The sequence below is a fragment of the Carassius carassius genome, chromosome 40 (genome assembly GCF_963082965.1).
Source record: "Carassius carassius chromosome 40, fCarCar2.1, whole genome shotgun sequence".
Classification (NCBI taxonomy): Eukaryota; Metazoa; Chordata; class Actinopteri; order Cypriniformes; family Cyprinidae; genus Carassius; species Carassius carassius.
The window spans coordinates 2,503,343-2,523,391 of record NC_081794.1 but is presented as its reverse complement, the minus strand read 5'-3'; the positions used below and the strand labels follow the sequence as shown (position 1 = coordinate 2,523,391).

The window sequence follows — 20,049 nt, the reverse complement described above, 5'->3', positions numbered from 1 at the left end:
ACAGGGTGGATATCTATTGGATCATGGACCGTCCTGCTCTCGCTCTAGGAACTCTCGCGAGAGAAAATGAAATTCCAGCAGCTCGCGACGCGACCTCCCTCCATTGGGAAAGCTCGAGCGCGTATGAGGGGAGAGAAAACAGCCCCTCGTTAGCCTGGAAAAGCTTTGCAACTGCGCCTTTATCGCAGCTCACGTATCCGTGAGGTTCGAGCTAAGACATGCGCGGTACCGTTGGAGGATACCACGTCAGGTTCCCCGAACATTGGGATCGTTAACGCTCAGTTAAACGAGCTGAGGGAGAGGCTTCATTAGCGAGCTAACTGACGCTAGCAGCGAACTGCGTGAAAACTTCGAGCCGTAGAGAGAATTTGCCATTGGGATAGAAAACCAGGATACCTCACCAGAGGTTTTTTTTCCCGTCTTCTTCTATCGCTTCCTAGACAGTTCAGCTTCATTTGACCGGAGGAAGACGTGAAGTAATCGCTTTGTTTACCGCTTGCACAATTCCAGCATTGATTCGCGCAGAAATGAGATTAGAGAGTCGCTTTGTGAGGCCAGGCCATGAACTCAAAACACTGAGCAGGCCTGTTAACTAGAGATCTGCTTATATAAACTACTAGTTTGACTGCTGGAGAGGAGATTCGAGGAAAAAAAGCTGCTGTTACCGGTCATGTTTTACATGAAGACCGTGTCAAGAATCGGATGAAAGAGCATCGGGATTATTACTCCGTTTTCTTTCCGTTGCTGGGATTTGATACGCGCACAAATAGATGAATAAGATGTCTAGTGCTAAGGAAAACACGTGTAGGAAATTTCAAGCGAACATTTTCAACAAAAGCAAATGTCAGAACTGCTTCAAGCCTCGAGAGCTGCATCTGCTGACGGACCAGGATCTGAATCAGGTATGAACGGCTCAATCCGGTTATATCAATTCGAATTCGTTCGTGTGAACGGGTAAAAGCGAAATGGTTCGTTCGAAAAAAAATGCAGTTATGTAGAGACTTATTGATTGTAGACAGTGATTTCCATTAGCTGACATAGATTTATCGATCAATATGCAGTGACCACTAAACAGTCTTGTAGGCTCATTTTGTTTAGAAAGGGTTTGCCTATAAACTCTAAACTGGTGTTATTTTAGGGTTTTGACAAGGCGTTTTACATTTTGGTTCGTGCTGGTACTTTTTATTTTTATTTTTCGTGATTCTTCAAGGATGTTTGTGACTGATCTAATTTATTTACTCTATATGTGTATTCAGTTGCGCCAAAGTGGCTGGAACGGTTGGAACGCTGTATTGACCAATCAGAAGTCAGCGGAGGTCTATTCCTGATTGCTGATTGGTCAGAACCGCGTTCCAGCCGTTATGTAATCTTTGTCCGCTGCTCAGCTTCAATCACATTAAAAATAAATTCTTCACAGAATCGTTCATTTATGTAGTAAAGCAGTGATCCTCACTATTTTTTTCACAAGAGCCACATTGGCAGAGCAAAATCAAAAGGCGAGCCACTTTTACGACAACATACTAAGTCACCTTTGCAAATGTGCATTTCTACATATAAATTGGACATCCCACAAAAAAGAAATAACACAGCCAATACATTTTCGTTTAAGAACAGATTTACTTTAATAGTGGAATGAGCGAAAGCTGGCATGCATGTCAAACAAAATGCCCCCAAAAGAAAAATAATCTCTCTGTTTTCAGTGCTGATTCATTCATGTAACTTTTAAGGGCACCTAAAAGCTGTCACAACGAACCGGCAAAATTAATGATTATGAATATGTAAAATATAGCAGAAGACATTTAATTTTTTTTTATGTCTGTCGGCTAGAAAGATGCTGACTCGTGATCTTCGCAGTAGTGAACGCGCCTGAGAGAAATGCACATTTCATACGGGAGGGAGAGCAGTCTGTTTTCTTTCGTTTTGAATTGTTTTGTTTAAAAGTAGACATTTCAAGCTTTATATATAGCCTATATATAGTATATATAGTCGGGTCTGTGAGGCAAGTAGGCTATACGCTGAGTTTCGGTTCATTCATGAGACAAACTCCAGGTTCACACCGGTTCCTTCGTATCGTGGTTATCTATTTTCTATTTACTTCTTATTAAATCCAGACAATTGGTTGATGAAACCTTGATTAAAATTAATATATAATTAATACAAAACGAAATCAAATTTAAAGACAGGCTTTGTGCTTTCTGTTTGAGGTCTCAGTGAAAGTTTTAAAGCAGTCTTAGTGCCGCTGTCAGAGCGCTCACGTCTGTAACGGAGAACTGTCCCGTCCATAAGATTTTTTTTTAATTTTTTTTTTTTATACATTTCTAAATAAATGCGACTTATTGTCCAGTGCGAGGCTAGGCCTATATGTTTTTTCTTCTTCATGGCGCATTTTTTGACTGATTTTTTGATTACTCCGGAGCAACTTATATTGATAGGCTACACCTGTATGAATTCTCATTTTACTTTTTGAACTCCATTATTGAGCCGAGTTTTGCTTGAAAATAGTCTACTGTTGATGACTGTGCAAGACTAATGGATTCAGGGTCAGGCTTGAATGAGCATGCTTCAGACTCGTGGTGTGAGCAGAGCGAAATTGGAGCGGCAAATGCGACGCTCCGTCCACCGTCCTTTTGAAATTGCCGCTCTGCGCTCTGTCCAAGATCCGCCCGCTCGCTCCCGCCTCACATGCTCTGAAGGCAAGTGGCAGTGTGATACTGTAAGCTACTATGCGAGCCGCCAGTTATAGCTTGACGAGCCGCGCAATGAGTAACTGTGTATTAAAGTATGCCAATTAATTGGTTTAATGAGTCTTAATGAAATGTGTGTTCGGAATTTTCATATATGTAGTGTCCTTTAAAATTACTGTAAATTAGGCTGTATTTCATGAATCAAAGTTGAATCACTCTTGAAATTATTTTCTTCAATGTTTTTTTTTTTAATGTAGATCTTTTAAAAAATTTAGAATGGTTTTAGAAGTATTTTGTTAGACTTTTACAACCAGTGAACACTAAAGTGTTACAACTAACATTCTTTCAATCAAATTTTGACATTAAAGGTCGGTCATAATTCAGATTACTATATTTACAATATGGCTACCATTTAACAACCACGTTGATCATTGTACTGTACATTGGCTGTATGCAAAAACATTCCATTTAAATATTTCTGAGATGCAAGAAGGCATTATTTTTTGCAAAAGGAGACGTTAAATTGTAAGTTGATGGTGGTCAGAACCAGTCTGGGCTGCATCTTCCAAAAGCATATTTAGCTAAATGTGGTCGTTAGTTCCATTGAACTCTTAGAAATGGCGGAATTTGCGACGCTTTTGGGAAATGCGCCCCAGAGCATTTCCAAACCTTGTCAGGATTACAGGTACTTTAGAACTTCGCTGCTAGAGATTGAGAAATAATTGGCCATGTCTGTGTGTTTTTGAATGTGTGTGATGTGAGTCCATTTCTTAAAAATCCAACGTATTTTCCCCCCTCTAATTATCTTATTCGGTGAAAGAAAGCTTTGGTTGATTGCATGAAAATACAAACTGTGACCATGTTTCCATATGAGCTCTTAAAAGAGAATGAATGAGAGGAAAAGTTTTAGACCATAAGGGCCTGTTGTGTTTTTTTTAATTGATCCCATACTCTTCAGAGCTGTCGAGCGACGTCAGCATCCTCCAGCATGTGTGTGTTGTGGTTTGAGTGCGATTACCAATGGTTAACCCATTCTGTGCCAGATTCATGAGTCATTGTTATGGATTATATCCCTCACTAATCCCGCTAAGATGACCCAAGATCCATTACTAAATCAAACCCTTTTGGGCTCTGGTGTTGTGCAAAAGTCATCTTCAGACATTCAGTTCATGATTTCTTTATCTCTGTTTTGACAACAGTATTACCAAATATTCAGATTAGACTCAAACCATACATTTAGACCATGAAATGGAAATTAAAGCGATTGTTCGGCCATTGTGACTGCAACTCGTTCCTGAAAGCTCTCATTCCCTCCGTTCAAAGTCAATCAAAGCTTTGACAAAGTTCATAAAAATAATGAAATATAATCCAGTTCCAGAATTAATTTAGGCCTTTATTCATATATAAACATTGATCCACACATGTACCTAGAGCTCATTGAATATGGTCAAACTTCGTGCTTGATGTGAGTTACGTAAATTTATGAAAGCTCAAACTGAGATCAGAAACTCCATGTGTCACATGTGCCATTTGTTCACAGATCAAATCTAATGTTCATGCATCATTTTCTTTTTCTGTGGCACAGCAGAATATTCCAGTCCCAATTGTTTGCCTCAATTTTGCCAAGAATGCTTTGAGCATTTTGAAATGTTTGTTGTATTCTTATTGATTACTAAATAACTGTCAAATGTAGTTTACCTTCATAGTTTTCCGATTTCAGAGATGGTGCCTCTTAGGGCTTGTTTCTGAATCTGAGTTTGGTTTGTTTTGGCATATATGAACACAACAGTTATGCTTGGATCTGCATCAAAACGGAACAAAAAAAATCAATCAGAGATCTCCTGAAATTAGGTGGTCTTGGTCCGATTGAAAACCAACTCTGGAGCAGTTCGGTTTTGAAAAAAATGCAAAAAGTAATCCCAACTCAACGTACCAGGCTTGTTCGTCAATCCATCTTGATTAATGACGCTATGAGGAACAATGTGAACTGGTGCATTCTGACCAATGAGAGGACAGTTTTACTTCCATTTGACTTGTATAAACACTTTTTGATACGCTTTGAAATGTTGCTGTGTTAACGCAAATAAATCAAGAAAAAAAGGCAACATTATAACAGTTTGTTAAATTCCGGCTTCGTAAGAAAGCAAATGTTGTAAAATTCGAAAAGTAAACTTAATTTTAATAGCTAGAAGTTTGACAATTGTAGATCTATGAAATGTATATGTTAAAAATATGTAAAGAATTGAGTTACCTTATCTGTTCGTCTGTGTAATTTACAGAGGAAGTTAAATGTTACAGTACACGTTAGATGTTTAAGTCAAATGGTTCCTTTCAGGAAATGTTGGCAGCACATTTACCCGGGGGGTAAAAGGCTTTCAAAATACTGTAATCTTCACAGACTCATTCCTTTAAGAATGCTCTTGAATTCTCTCAAGGCCATCCAGAGCAAGCTCAGTGGAATTGACTCTATGGAAACATACTTTATAAGCATTTCCTCTTGAAACTCTAGCTCTATGCAAGCTTACCATATCATATTTCCATAGATGTTCTTATGTGTGAAAATTGACTTCTTTTAACGTGAAACAACAAAAAACTTTTGAATGGCAGTGTGTATATGTATATAATACATATTATATACATATAAAGCTAACATTTTCAGAAAGGATTGTATTAGTATTGCTCTGTCCTCTGACACTTCGTCAAAGATTTAATTTTGTGCTTAAATTTCTCACATTTTTCGATACACTGCATTGCACCTGAAGTAGCAGTGGCTAAATGAGAAAGCAATCATGCATAGAGTCTATTAAAAGAGATGTAGCTCATATGGGATAAGGTTTTTATTAGCTTTACAGGAGCAGATGTACAAAAAAAAATTATTCTGATTTTGAAAGCAAGACTCAAGAAATTAAATTGCTAGAATATATTAGTTTCCTCCTACTGATGGAATTGGAATCATACATGTATTGCATTTAGCTTTAAACTTGTCTTCTAGAGTTGTCTTTTACATCAAGGTCTAGCCCGCATGTTAAAAATGGAAACTTGGTTCAAGTGGCTTGAAGCGTCCCAGTGTGATTCCCATGCAGAAGGAGGTCTGCTGTGAGCAGGCGGAGCGGGGGCTTGTGAAAGGAAGTGCGTGTTGGGAAAGTGGAGCAGAGTTTCCCAGAGGTCGCTCCCACTTCTGAAGCCGTGGTTGGGCCCGGGGTGGGCGTTGGGTTTGTTTAGGTGGGGGTAGAAGGTCAGGGTGAGTGCGTCCAGGGGATGCAGGGATAAAGTGGACCACTGGGAGCTGGCCGCCCTCAGGATTCAGCCTGGGAGGAAATTGGGAGTTAAACGTGATGCGGCCAGTGGGGCCGTAGGGTTAGACATGAAGCTGGAGAGAGGAAGGAAAGCGCAGGGGTGTGCCACTGCTCACATGCTGGAGTCACAGCTGTGTTTTGTTTTGCTTCCAATCCCCCACCTCTTCCAGAGAGGAAAACGGCTAAATTTGGTCCCCAGGTATCCTCTGTTTTTTTTTAAAAGAGGTATTTATGGGTACTTATGGGGAGGACTGGGAGGGGAAAAAAATCAATGCACTGCTATTTCTTTCTTCAGTGATTCTTTTATTGTATTATTCTTTACTTAACAACAGGACAAAGCATATGAAATGTAAAAATATGTGTGCATTTGTGTGAATGCAGCCTGTCAGACCTGCTGCTGTCTGTGATGCTATCAGTAATAGTCAAACAACAATAATGATCCGAAAAAGAGGCAGTGACCTGTCTGCTCTTTGTCTGGAAGCTTTACAGAGAAACTTCAAGCACTCTCAGACACTGAGAGCACTTTTTGTTTGTTGCTTGTATTGCATTTATTTGTACTCCTTCATTTGCTATACTGTACATTTAAGCTGTATTTAATAATTCTTAACATAAAATTGTTTTAATTGTATTATTAAATTTGTGATTGTGATTTTGAGTACTTAAAATCATACAAGTAATTTAATAAAAATGCACAAATTTTATATTCAATGTTGGTAAACTAATTCATGAATTAATTAATCAGGAAATTTTTGTTTGGAACTGGATCGGATCTTGAGGTGCCTAAAGATTCCCAAGTCAAGTTATGTTAAAACCGAGGTACGTACCGTACAGTGATTTTTGCGTACCGTTACACCCCTAGAAGTAGGGTTGTGAAGATCGAATCGTGTATCTACGATAGTCAGAGATATCGACGTAAGCAGATGTCTCTGTTAGAGGTCGACCGATATATCGGGCCGATATTTGTCTTTTTTTTATATATCGTCATCGGGCGATATCCGTGTTTAGCGGCGCCGATTTAAAGTCAGGCACGTCGGATTAGAATGCACTTTAGATGTTCTGTGTCATTTATACCAAACACAAATGTTGTTGGTTGCTAGAGTGTTTGCAGCACTACTATTATTTTTTTATTTCATTTTTTATATTTTTCAGTTTAATTGATTTTTATTTATAAATTGTATTTATTTTATTTAAATGTATATTTAAGTTTACATTTGTTCCAACAAACTTGAAAAATTCTGCTTGATAAATGCTCTAAAACTTCTATGTAAATGATTGACAAAATCAGCAGCACATATCGGCCATCGGCTGACCTGACCTCTAAACATCAGCATCGGCTATAAGAAAACCTATATCGGTCAATCTCTAGTCTCTGTCGATAGTCAAGATGATATTAGGCTCATTCCACTATTAATGTATAAAATTTTTATTAGGCAGCCTATTATAATTCGGCTATCAAACTGCCCATCTATTTCACTTCAGCACCACATTTCAACCGCATTACACACACACACACACACACACACACACACACACACACACACACACACACACACCAAGGAGGAATAGAGCCTGTAGTCAGTGAAGAAGTTTGTCGCTTTGACTCGGATAACTCGTTAAATCCATGAAATGAAAGAGACAGAAAACAAGGAGTTGGTGTCCCACACATTTAATAGCTGATAAATGGCAACGCGCTCTTCTCAAACATGAGAGATTAACTCTTTCAAAATAATAAGGCGTTAGAGCGAACTTATCATCCATAGTGGTTCTCACGTAGTCCTCTTAAAGACTGATCACATAAAGTGTTAGTTCACCCAAAAATGTTGTTTAAATTATGTCATTAATAACTCACCCTCATGTTGTTCCAAACCCGTAAGACCTCCGTTTATCTTCGGAACAGAGTTTAAGATATTTTTTATTTAGTCCGAGAGCTCTCAGTCCCTCCATTGAAACTGTGTGTACGGTCTACTGTCCATGTCCAGAAAGGTAAGAAAAACATCATCAAAGTAGTCCATGTGACATCAGAGGGTCCGTTAGAATATTTTGAAGCATCGAAAATACATTTTGGTACAAAAATAGCAAAAACTACGACTTTATTCATCATTGTCTTCTCTTCCGTGTGTGTTGTGAGCGAGAGTTCAAAACAAAGCAGTTTGTGATATCTGGTTCGCGAACGAATCATTCGATACACTGACTGAACTGCTGTGAAGAGAGAACTGAAGATGAACACCGAGCCGAGCCAGATAATGACTCGTTCACGAGTCAAGAACCGGATCACCAGTACTTCTTTCAGACAGTTCTTTTCAATAAACCGGTTGAAGAAAACTGTTCACCGGTTCTTTTGCGCTCGACGTAATGGCGTCATTGACGATGATGCCCTTGATTCAAGCCTTCGGTTTACCTGGGCTCATAACATTAGCATAGAATCAGTTCAGAATCAATCACCAAAAGAATCAGTTCGGTTCATGCGCTCGGTGTGTCGGTCTGCTTCACACTGAATCACACATGCGCAGTATCATCAGCTCCTCGGTTCTCAAATCGGACACGTCTGACAGAAACTGTTCTTGACTCGTGAACAAGTCATTATCTGGCTCAGTGTTCATCTTCAGTTCTATCTTCACACCAGTTCAGTCAGTGTACTGTTTGAGTAAATGAATTACTCAAATATTGGTTTGTTTGAACTCAGAGGGAGTGTCAACCACATTAAAAAAGTTACCAGCTTAAGCCATTTGTGGATTAATGCGTATTGGAGACGCGAACCGTTTAAAACGATTCAGTTCGATTTGGTGAACTGGTTCAAAAAGTGAACCGGATATCACAAACTGCTTTGTTTTGAACTCTCTCACAACAGACACGGAAGAGAAGACAATGCTGAATAAAGCTGTAGTTTTTGCTATTTTTAGACCAAAATGTATTTTCGATGCTTCAAAAAATTCTAACTGACCCTCTGATGTCACATGGACTACTTTGATGATGTTTTTCTTACCTTTCTGGACATGGACAGTAGACCGTACACACAGTTTCAATGGAGGGACTGAGAGCTCTCGGACTAAATCTAAAATATCTTAAACTGTGTTCCGAAGATAAACGGAGGTCTTACGGGTTTGGAACGACATGATGAGTTATGAGTTATTAATTACATGGTTTAAATTTTTGGGTGAACTAACCCTTTAACTTACAACACTCACTATGTGGTGATGACATAGAAGTACTACGTGAGAACCACTATGAAAAAGTTCACTCTGCCGGATTATTTTCATGCACAACGCAGTATAATGTGATGCATGCAAAAAACTGTTTTGGCTGTTACAAAGTGTCCATCCTCAAACAGACGTACATCGTCTGCAGATATAAGGTATTTCATTGCACTTTAACAAGTCATCTGAATGGCCTGTATGTGTGCAATATATTAAACGAGTCCTCACTAACGGAGTTTAATGCCACAGTTATGTTAGGATGCATCTCATTCTTGTTTCTGTGGCGGTGCGTCGGTCTTGTCATGAGGCGCGCGGTCCAGAGCGTAATATGACTGATGACTCGGTTCAATTCAACTTTACTCCAAATATATGAACTTACATGTTTTGAATACTTTATATTTAACGTGTTTGTTTGTCCAAATTTGTCACAGGACGCGCGATATGACGAGTTGCGTCTGCCTATATATGAACTAGCTGTTTTAAATACAGTATTTTTATATTCAACATTGGTTTATCAGTATGTTTGAAAGTATATATTTTTTGATTATTGGTGATTCTATAGGCTCGGTTTAAAACACCAAATAGTTATGCTATGACAAGAACAAAGAGTCTCTCTCTTGCTCCACACATGCACGATCAATCTCAACGTCAATCTCAAGGGCTGATGATATGACGATTTGACCAAATTCGCCCAACACTACTATGAAGACGTGTCAGGTTCTGCTGTATGGACAGTAGTGTCATTATTTAGCTTAAGCTAATGGATAATATTACAATATCAGTCTTTCTTGGTCCTTTTTTGTATTCATGCATGGGTAAAAAAATATTCAAGTCATGAATTTAAGGTCGTTGCATTCAGTGAGAATGTGTGACGCTGCTTAATAACACTGCGTTTTTAACCTTTGAGGCAAACATCTGCTTTAAAGTGAAGCTATATTAACTTGCCTAGTCCTGCTTAGCTGCGTCTAAACTTGCACCTGTAGCTAACACTTTAAAAGTGGTTATGTTAGTCCTTCAAAATCAAACCATAAATAGTTTCTTTGACTCAAACATGTAGTTGGTAACTTGATTTAATTATATATGTTGATTTTGTTGCAGGCCAAGCCAATCTATGGCGGATGGCTGTGTTTGGCTCCAGAGGGGACAGACTTCGACAATCCCATGCAGAGATCCCGGGTAAGAGGGCATGACGTTATTTGTGTGAAAGTTTGGCGTCTGTTTGCATTCGTGTCTTGGCACTGTACACAAATAAAGCTTGTCTAGTGTGTAATCAGGGGTGTGGGATACTGCATTTGCTTCTGTTGATTAATCGCTCAAAACTTTGTATTAGAGCTGTCAAGTTAGAGCTTTAATTTGATGTGATGAATTGGTAACGCTTAAGTATAACTATACACTTATAGAGTACTTACAAATAATGAACACGCTGTTAGTTTATAGCAGTGTTAATTTTGACAGACATTTTTTATTTAGTTTTAGTTTTTATCTTGAGACGATAAGGCTTAATAGTCTTAGTCACATTTTAGTCATTTGAGTCTTTCATAGTTTTAGTCAATGAAAAGTAATTGCATTTTTGTTAACTAGTCATTACTTTTAGTCAAACTGCAGTTACCAACATTTACTTTGGTAGCTATTTTAGGGGTGTAAATCGGAGCCTTCATGACGATTCGATACGATACCGATTTCTTAAGCCAACGATTCAATTATTTTCGATACTTCAGAATTCCCTGCGATTCGATTCGATACGATTCAATAATAGATATTTTTAAATGATATCTATTAAGTTTCAAATAAATCAACAAAAATAATAATGTGCCTTTTATTGAGAATACATTAACAGTGTTCTATTACTGTATGTTACACTATAGCAGTTGTGCTCAATGCACTGCAAATAGAACAGCAAATATAACAAACTGCATCTACAGTTACAATAAAGTGCAATCAGATAAATTGTAATAAGAACAAAATAACAATAATAAAGTCTAATGCTTACAGGGCAGGTCTACTATGGCCAATTAGCCTATTCACTGTTAAAAAAAAAGACCTCTACAGTTCAAGTACATCAACCCTGCACGTTTCTTTTTTACAAAATTGGTTACATTTTGAAAATATAATTTGTATCTTATTAAGAGGTAATGGTCACACATCCTCTGCAGTAGATGAACTGCAAATAGAACAGTTAACTCCACAAAATCAGGTAAAGTGCAATAATAACAAAAAGTAACAAAAGTCTAGGACATAAGCCTACAGCCCATTCACTACAAAATAACAAAAATGCATTTTTTTGCTCTTTTTGAAGTGCTTGACAACTTTGGAGGGAAAAACGTTGTCAGTGACAGTGATGTGGCGGGCGTGGAAGCCTGGCCCTGTGTTCTTTCTTTACACTCGCCATCAATACCATGGCGCCTTTTCAGGTGTGCGGATAGATTCGACGTATTGCCGCAGTATCTTATCTCACACTGACAATCTTTCTCTTTGCAAACGGCAACATCTCTTACCACTACTCCTTCGGTTTTCCTGAAGCCAAAATACTTCCACAGCCATGACTTGGCGCCGACTGGAATGTGTAGCATTTCACTTTCATTGCCAGCTCGCTCTGACGGTTCCATCGCTCTTGACTCAATGTGTGTGTGTGAACATAGATAGATAGACTGTGAATGAAACGTAACGTGCATGTGAAGCGGTGTGAAGAAGACGACGACAATAATGAGGTTAGCGCCACCCGCAGCTTAGGAGTAGCCTAGGTTGTACGCACGCATTGTCGGAGCGGATGCTGAAAATAGACAGGCTAACACAGACGAGCGGCAAAATAAACACATTAATCGATAGTCTTGCGGACGCATCGATGCATTGAATCGTCGGCTGTATAATCGATGCATCGATACGAATCGATTAATATTTACACCTCTAAGCTATTTTATATGTAGTTTTCAAACAAAAATAGTCTTATTCTTCTCTCTTTAGACCAAATCAAATAAGCTTATGAGAAATTTGAATCAAGGACTAAATAAAAACTTAATAAATGATGACAATTTTTATTTTGGGTTAAATCATCCCTTTAAACAGTAGGGAAAAGCGAGCAACTTCATAAAAATTATAGTTGTTCATATATAATATAGATAATAATTTATCATTTTTGAAAAAGCACAATAAGACAAATATGAAAGACAAAAATTAATATATTTTTTTATTTTTAGATACAGTAGGTTTACTTGACGTACATTTATTTAACACATTTTGTTGGTTAACATTAATGACATGGATAGGTATTTAATTAATGCTGTCCCTTTAAGACGGAAGGCATGCATGTAACACTGACACACGTTCAGTTTTCACCCATCTGTTTACATTCACTTAATCCATAACCGAATGTATTTACGTGAGATACTCTACACACGGTAGACATTTGGACTGCTGTGTGTGTATTTGAGCACTAAGAACTGATTGTGCACTGTATATGACAGGGGTCTCCAACCTTTTTGTGAGTGAGGGCTCCCTGAAGGGATAAAATAGTCTTGAGGGCTACTTGTTTGATATAGACACACACACACACACACAGTTTCAAGTTTTGAAAAATACAACAACAAACAGTAATATTGTTAAATATTATGACTATTGAATATATAATTATAGCATACCCGAATATAAGACAAGTTTTTTTGTCCTAAAAATAGGCGTTTTTGTCCTAAAAAATGTGGGGTCGTCTTATATTCGCGATATAGACAAAATCACGGGGGGAAAGGGAGAAAGAACAACGGCATAAATATGAAATAGTGACTGAATGATATACTTTACATACTTGCATGTAAAATTAGAAAAGCAACATAATATCTGTGTTTAACTAAATTAAAACGCTGCTCCTCTGCCGCGTGATACGCAGAGAGAACAAGAGAGGTGCGCGCACGAGACGCAGAGCGAGCAAGCGAGAGAGAGAGACAGAGAGGTGTGCGCGTGCGAGACGAAGAGCGAGCGAGCGAGAGAGAGAGAGGTGCGCGCACGAGACGCAGAGCGAGAGAGAGAGAGAGAGAGAGAGACAGAGAGGTGCGCGCGCGCGCGCGAGACGAAGAGTGAGAGAGAGAGAGAGGTGCGCGCACGAGACGCAGAAAGAGAGAGATAGAGAGACGTGCAGATTCTAAATATTTTAAATTATTGAATTATTTTATTATGTTTTAATGGTATATGAAATGTCACCAATAGTTATTTTCTCATTTTATAACATTATCATAAAAAAAAAAAATGAAAGATTACAATTCAGGCTATTTATAGAACGTGCTCGGCGGGCGACTCAGAGACTCCACGCGGGCTACCAGGTGCCCGCGGGCACCACGTTGGAGACCACTGGTATATGAGAACTGAGGAAGTGGAGCGTGCCTATCCCACCTTCACTAACTTTAAGTTAATCAACAACGAAATGTGACTCTATGGGAAAACAGGACGTCTGCTCACCTTATCCCTACCCATTCGGATGCTAAGGCCATTGTTTCAGATCACTAGTTCACATTTTGGTAGCCTATCAACCCACTGCAGCTGCCACACTGAGACTAGATTTGCAAACGCCTCTTATCCGATTGAAATCCAATGACAGGACGCACATTTTGAGACTAGCCTATAGGATGTATTTTGAATTTCCGGTAGTCCTCAAATAATATTATAGTCCCGTCTCGTCTTATTAACGAAGATGCGGCATAAATTTCTTCATAGTTTTTATCATCATATATTAGGTTTAGCTCGTCAACGTCTCGTCTTGGTCATAGAAAAATTTTATTCATATTTTTCTTCCTTGTCTTGGTTGAAGAAATTAACCCTGGTTTTTAGTGTATTCGTAGTTTATATTGTAATCCCTAAATTTGTTAAAGGATTATTTCACCCCAAAATAAAATTAGCCTGTTTTATACTCGCCCTTGAGGCATCCTAGGTGTATATGGTGAATTTCTACCCCCAGAGCCGTGTAAGATATGTTTTATTATGGATGCGCATGCTTTATTTGATGTGTTTTAGACGGTTGAACAAAAACACCCGCTGACTACAATGATAGATCTTAGAAGTGCCAGGGCAATTTTTTATATAACTCCAATTGGATTTGTTAAACTAATAGTTTTTTTTATTATTTGTAAGTACTTTTTAAATGTTACCAATTCAAAATCATTTAAGTTTAATTGCTTATCGGAAAAATCGAGAGCAGAACATGGATGGAGATGATTGAAAAAGATGAAATGATCAGTCCAACATTTCACCAGAAGTTAGTTACGACATCTTGATTAAAAGTAAAAAAAACTGAAATGCATGCACGGGTGAATTGTTTACAATAAGATCAATAACATGCATTTAGAAATTGGATTGAATTTTCATTTAATGGAGACTTAAATGTAAATTAACCAATAGACAGAGTATGCATTTGAGTAAATATGAATAACATTACTAATCTTTCCTTTCAATACAGAAATGGCAGCGGCGATTCTTTGTTCTCTATGAACACGGCTGCTTGCGCTTCGCTCTGGATGAATCGGTAAGCTGTCTGTTCTTTACTTCTCACACAATTGCACATCAGTGATCAAATGCATAGTTGAGAGATTACATTTGTTCTCTTCAGAGCTGCCCTAACCAAACCTTAGTGGAATCCTCTCCAATAAAAAAACAACATAACCATTCCTGAACTAAAATAATCCAAGAAAAGTTTGTTGCTCCATCAGCAGCTCAGAGATGAGAAATGCTGAGGGAGTCCATCGGATGTGAACCAGCAGAACACGGTCCTGTGGTTAATGAGAGTCCGGCTCAGCCTGTTTGTTTCACAGGAATGTGACATGGGTGACCAAATTAGCTGCCTGATCTGCCCGGAGATTACATCGTTTGTGTGTAAACAGTGAGGCCCACACACAGGCTCAGTGCTAGTGCAGATTCCCACCGGACCCTCGACTCCCGACGCTTAGGTTGCTTACTGCAGCAATGCCCATTATCGCCATGCAATTCATCATTCTGCATTGCAACACGAGGCAGAAGGTTGGAGTCGCATCATTGTGTGAGATGGCTGAGGGAGGACATTGTTTTTATTTCCAGTGAGTGGTGAGGACAGTCCAAACTAGTTCAGGGTACTACAGAGTTTCCTGCTATTGTTTTGCTTTGAAAATGCTGTCAGCTCTGTCGTCTTTATAGTCTTTTCATCTGTGCTGGAAGTTTCAGGAAATACTGTTAAATTAGGTCAAGAAAAAAAGACTCTTCAGACTATGGATACAAGCCAGAATGCTTTGGCATCTATTTTTATTTATTTATTTTTATTTTTATTTTTTTTTTTTATAAATGTGCTTAGGGTTAATTAGTAGGACTCTAACTTTGTTTAGCATGTTATTGTATTGAAATGCTGTGTCTGTAGTAAGGGGGTCGCATTACAGCAATTGAACTAATATTTGAGTGCATGACACACTAGCTCACTTCTAAGAGGCTAAATGGATTTTCGTGAATGTCTTAATTGATTTTTCTCTTCTCTCCTGGGAATCTTGTCATACCACAGAGCCTGTTTTACTTCTTTATAGTCAGAGATACTGTTTCTATAGTGAACATTCCTTTCAACCCTGGTTCATTGGTGAAACGGGCACCTACATTTTTTTTCTACCCGTACATACATTTCACTTCAGTTTCCAGCCGAATTAACACTAGTGGCCTTTTCACACAGATTATCACACAGTGGCAGATTATCAATAAAATAAATACGTATTTTAAATACGTTTTCTTGCACAATACTATGATAGGAACTCTAAACACTTTTACAATAGTGCATTTGCAAACAAATACATTTTGATGTTTGCGTCACATAACCAACTCCATATGTTTGGCTTTTCTGAGGTAGTAAACTTGCTCGGTAGCTCACCCGGTACAGCTCTGCACTTGTGATGTGAAGTGCTCTGTATGAGTTTGTCATACACAAGTCGCGATAAAAGAACTTAGACTTGTAGAAGCAAGTTAAAATGACATGACTGCTTGAGCAAATGTGTTTTTAACTCATTTGCACTATAAGTATTGGCTTGGGGGTCGGGTTATGCTATTTTCAAAATTCGATAGAGCATTAACCTTTCAGCATATTTAATTTTTGAGAACCGAACACACTTTTAGTGTTGAGAAACATTTAAGAAGCAACGTAATTTTATTTGAAAGAAAAGTCATGATAGGCATGTTTTTCCATTGAAACTACATTGGTTCTTTTATGGCTAGTTTTAGTTATATAAGGGTTTGCTATGTATAGTGTGAACTTTAGTTGAGCTTAAGGAAAGCTCAAGTGTTCTCATTGCACTCCAGACTCTGTTGTAATCATATCCCAGTATGGTTGTAGTTGTTTTAAAACACATGAACTCTCTAAACCCATAACTTGTCAGTTGCATAAAGAGAGTCAGCCGGTAAGTAGCCATTCATCTAGCTTCACTAGTGACTCGTATAAACATGATGTGCGTTCAGCTGCGGTCTTGAAGCAAAGTATTTTAATTGTCAGACTGAGATGTTCTTAACGTGGAGTCTGTGCTCAGGATTGCGTTTCCCCCCAATATGCCCTTATTAGGAGAAACTGCTGAGGACTGTGGGTGACGGTGCTAAACTCTGAGAACGTTAACCCCCTAAAACCACATCGAAATGTTAAATATGCTTTGAGATTCTCATTCTGCTGAAGGCTTTGCCACAACACCTAGAGAAAACCAACTTAACAGAATAAAGCGGAGTTTGTTTCAGACGCAGGTTTATTGTACATGGTACATCAAGCGACCCCACATTTGGCTTGCTTTTTCAGTCAACTGATCATCTGAGATTCACTGGAGTTCACCGATTGCTTTAGACAGAAGGGGCTGCAGTTTGCCAGGTGTTGAATATGAAATGCGTCTGTTTTACAGCCCTCAGGTGTTCCTGAGCCGTAAGATTCACATTGGTGTGTTTTAACAGAGCGCATGGCACGTCTGGGCACATATGTGCTGTAAAATAAGAAGAGTTACATGAAAATGGAGCAACTTTAGGATTGTGCCACTTACGTTCGCAATAAAACAGTTGTTGTGACCCAAAACATTGCTATCACTCTTAAAAACTTGTCATTCTGGCTGTTTTTGTGTTGTAATCTGCCCTTATCAACATATGGAAACTGTTGAGCTTTGCATCATGGCCTGTTAGTATTTTCTTGTAAATCGTTTTCCAATAGTTTTTGTTTTATACAACTTTGAAACATCATTTAGTTTAGTTCATATGGCTCATGGGCTGTATTTAAAGTCTCCGAAAGTTACGTGAAATCTAAAATAATGGTTTACCCAACAATGAAAGTTTTGTTGATCCAAATTTGTATGCATCCATTCGGTTTTTCTGCTTTATGCAGCCTTTCCATACATCGACAGGCTCCAGAAACTACCGTTTTTGGCTGGACAGTTGCTTTAAGATGGACAGTGGTTATAGAGGACCTCATTCACTGATCTTTGTTTTAACTGGAACATAAAGCCATTAAAAAATCTTTTATTAAACAATGAATCCGTTTTCATTCTGTATTTGACTTCAGTTTAATTATTTACAATACAGGATAAACTGGCAAGCGAGCATAACGTTTTTAGTTTTATTACAGTTCTAAAAAAAGCTGAGCATAGCAAAACAATGAAAGGATATGAGATTTGATGTGTTTTGGAATAAAAACCACATTAGTGTGAAAAGATTGAATGGCGGTCTTAACAAACGTAAACTCTTTGTTTCCGATAAGCCATTGATTCACTGCCGTGATGCATGTTTACAAAGTCATTATGATTGATTCATTAACGGTAGCACGCATTAGCATTTGGCCCAGGCCATTGCTGTAATTCAAAGGGCCTGTGACTGTATTTTTATGCGTGGGCCCCTTGTCCCCGCAGGGCAGGTGTGTGAGGACCTCAGAGGGACAACATTCCCCCTGATGACAGGCCTGCTTCGAGCTATTTGCTCTTCCTGTTTTTCTTTTCTTTTTTTCCTGCATTGCCTCATATTTTCCTCTCTTATCTGAAGACGATGACTTAAAGACTCCCACCCCCAACACAAGCGAGTCCAAAGACCTAAATGAACCGCTTTCGAACTTTAGCACACATAGCTCAAATGATTTGTGCGCTTGTGGCTACTGGCATTTTTACAGGAATCTATGCTACAGTTTTGGGTTTGTTCTTGAATGGCCTTCTGGATAAAATAATATGAAATTAGTAAACGGATACGTCTAGGTTTCTATCATGATTTGTGGTGGAACAAAGGGATAAAAATGTCAAGTTGTGTGTTTTCGGGGCTGTGGACGAAGCGACGTGAGACTCTTTGTTGTTGTGTTCATATTCTGCCGGTTTCTCGTTACCCAGATTTCTTTCCCTCCGCAGATTTCACTTTCTTGTGAAACAGAAACACTGCCGCAGTTTATACTGTGACACACTGTAATTGCCATATTTGGCATTCCCTGGAGTTTACTGGCAGCTTTTAATAAAGCTAGATCACTTAAAATGGCCATAAAAGGAATCAGGAAAAGACGGCACCTGTTTTACATCTCGAGTCTGCAGAATGTCTGATAACAGCCCGGGCAGAAGTTGCCAGACATCGGAGTGTGAATCTTTGGATCTTAACACTGAAGGAATCTCAGTCCAGTGCTTTTAAAGAAACTGTTCACCCAAAAAAATCAAGCCATTATATGCTCGTTCTCATAGCTCGTTCCAAACCTGTTTGACTTACTGTCTTTCTCAAGCTCCATAATAGCAAGAAAGGACCACTTGCACAGAATTTTTTCATATTTTTGTGAAACTGTGATGCATTTTATTTTTCAGGATTTACAGATGAATAGTAAGCTCAAAAGAACAGCATTTATTAATACCTTTACTGTTGCCTTCAATCAATTTAATGTGTCCTTGATGAAAATAAACAACTTACTAACCCCAACATTTTGAATGGTTTTGTACATGTTTATCTGTATGAAGTACCCATGTATCATGAGTCCTGAGCCACGGAGGTCACTGAACAGTTCTGACAGTGTTCGTATTGTTGATGTGGGACTGTAATGGATCTACTGTCATCAGACCAGCTGCTGGGGGTCCAGTATAGCTTTAATGCATGACATGACCGGCCTCTCAAAGCAGGCATAAATAAAGGCATGTGTCCATTGACATGTTTGGCACGGGATGTTGGTGGCAGGCTTGGAGCATCAGCACTACAGTAATGATCAAGGCTGGTCCCAGCACTGATTTAATGATATGAGAAATATATCAGTGGCATACATGTTTACTCAGAAACTGTTGCTCTAGAGCCAGCTACTTCAGCAGAAACAGCAGCTAGTGAGGTTAAATGACAAAAGATCATAATATATATTTTACTCATTCCTAGATGTATGAAGTATCCACATCTGAGCCATTTCTGTCTCTGTCTGACCAAAATTCATCTGGACGCACCACTAACTTGTCATGTATTGTCCCACACAGCCAAGTACACTACCGCAAGGGACGGTCAACATGAACCTGTGCACTGATGTGATCGACGCCGAGGCCAGGACCGGACAGAAGAACGCTCTGTGCATCATCACGCCGGAGCAGGAGTACTACATACGAGGAGACAACAAGGAGATCATCAATGGGTATGTGGCATATTGAGGGTGTCAGTCTCCCCACTGATGGGACACAAGATGAGCTTGACTTTTTCTGTCTTTCTCCAGGTGGAGTGAACAGCTAGTGGTTTATCCAAGAACCAACAAGCAAAATCAAAAGAAGAAGCGCAAAGTGGAACCAGCAACCTCACAGGTACTTTATGATAGAAAACTGCGCTCTGAAATTAGTTTTATTTGTACCAAATTCAAACAGATTTTTTATTTTCCTGAAGTTTTTGGATTGTGGTTTTATTGGATTTTAATAATCAAAACTGATGTCTAATCAGTAG

General features: G+C 38.7%; 1 protein-coding gene across 5 annotated transcripts in view; it reads left to right on the top strand.

The window, feature by feature from the left end:
• Nucleotides 1-60: 60 nt before the first annotated feature.
• mprip (myosin phosphatase Rho interacting protein) overlaps nt 61-20,049 on the top strand; it is a 52,652-nt gene continuing 32,663 nt past the window's right edge. For 2 of the 5 annotated variants that reach the window (XM_059531695.1, XM_059531694.1), the window contains exons 1-5: nt 61-902; nt 10,273-10,350; nt 14,612-14,677; nt 19,599-19,750; nt 19,829-19,913. In XM_059531695.1, coding sequence (XP_059387678.1) covers nt 771-902; nt 10,273-10,350; nt 14,612-14,677; nt 19,599-19,750; nt 19,829-19,913 — 513 coding nt within the window. In that variant the 5' untranslated portion in view covers nt 61-770. The remainder of the gene's footprint in view (nt 903-10,272; nt 10,351-14,611; nt 14,678-19,598; nt 19,751-19,828; nt 19,914-20,049) is intronic. The other 3 variants (XM_059531693.1, XM_059531696.1, XM_059531698.1) reach the window with 3 other exon arrangements.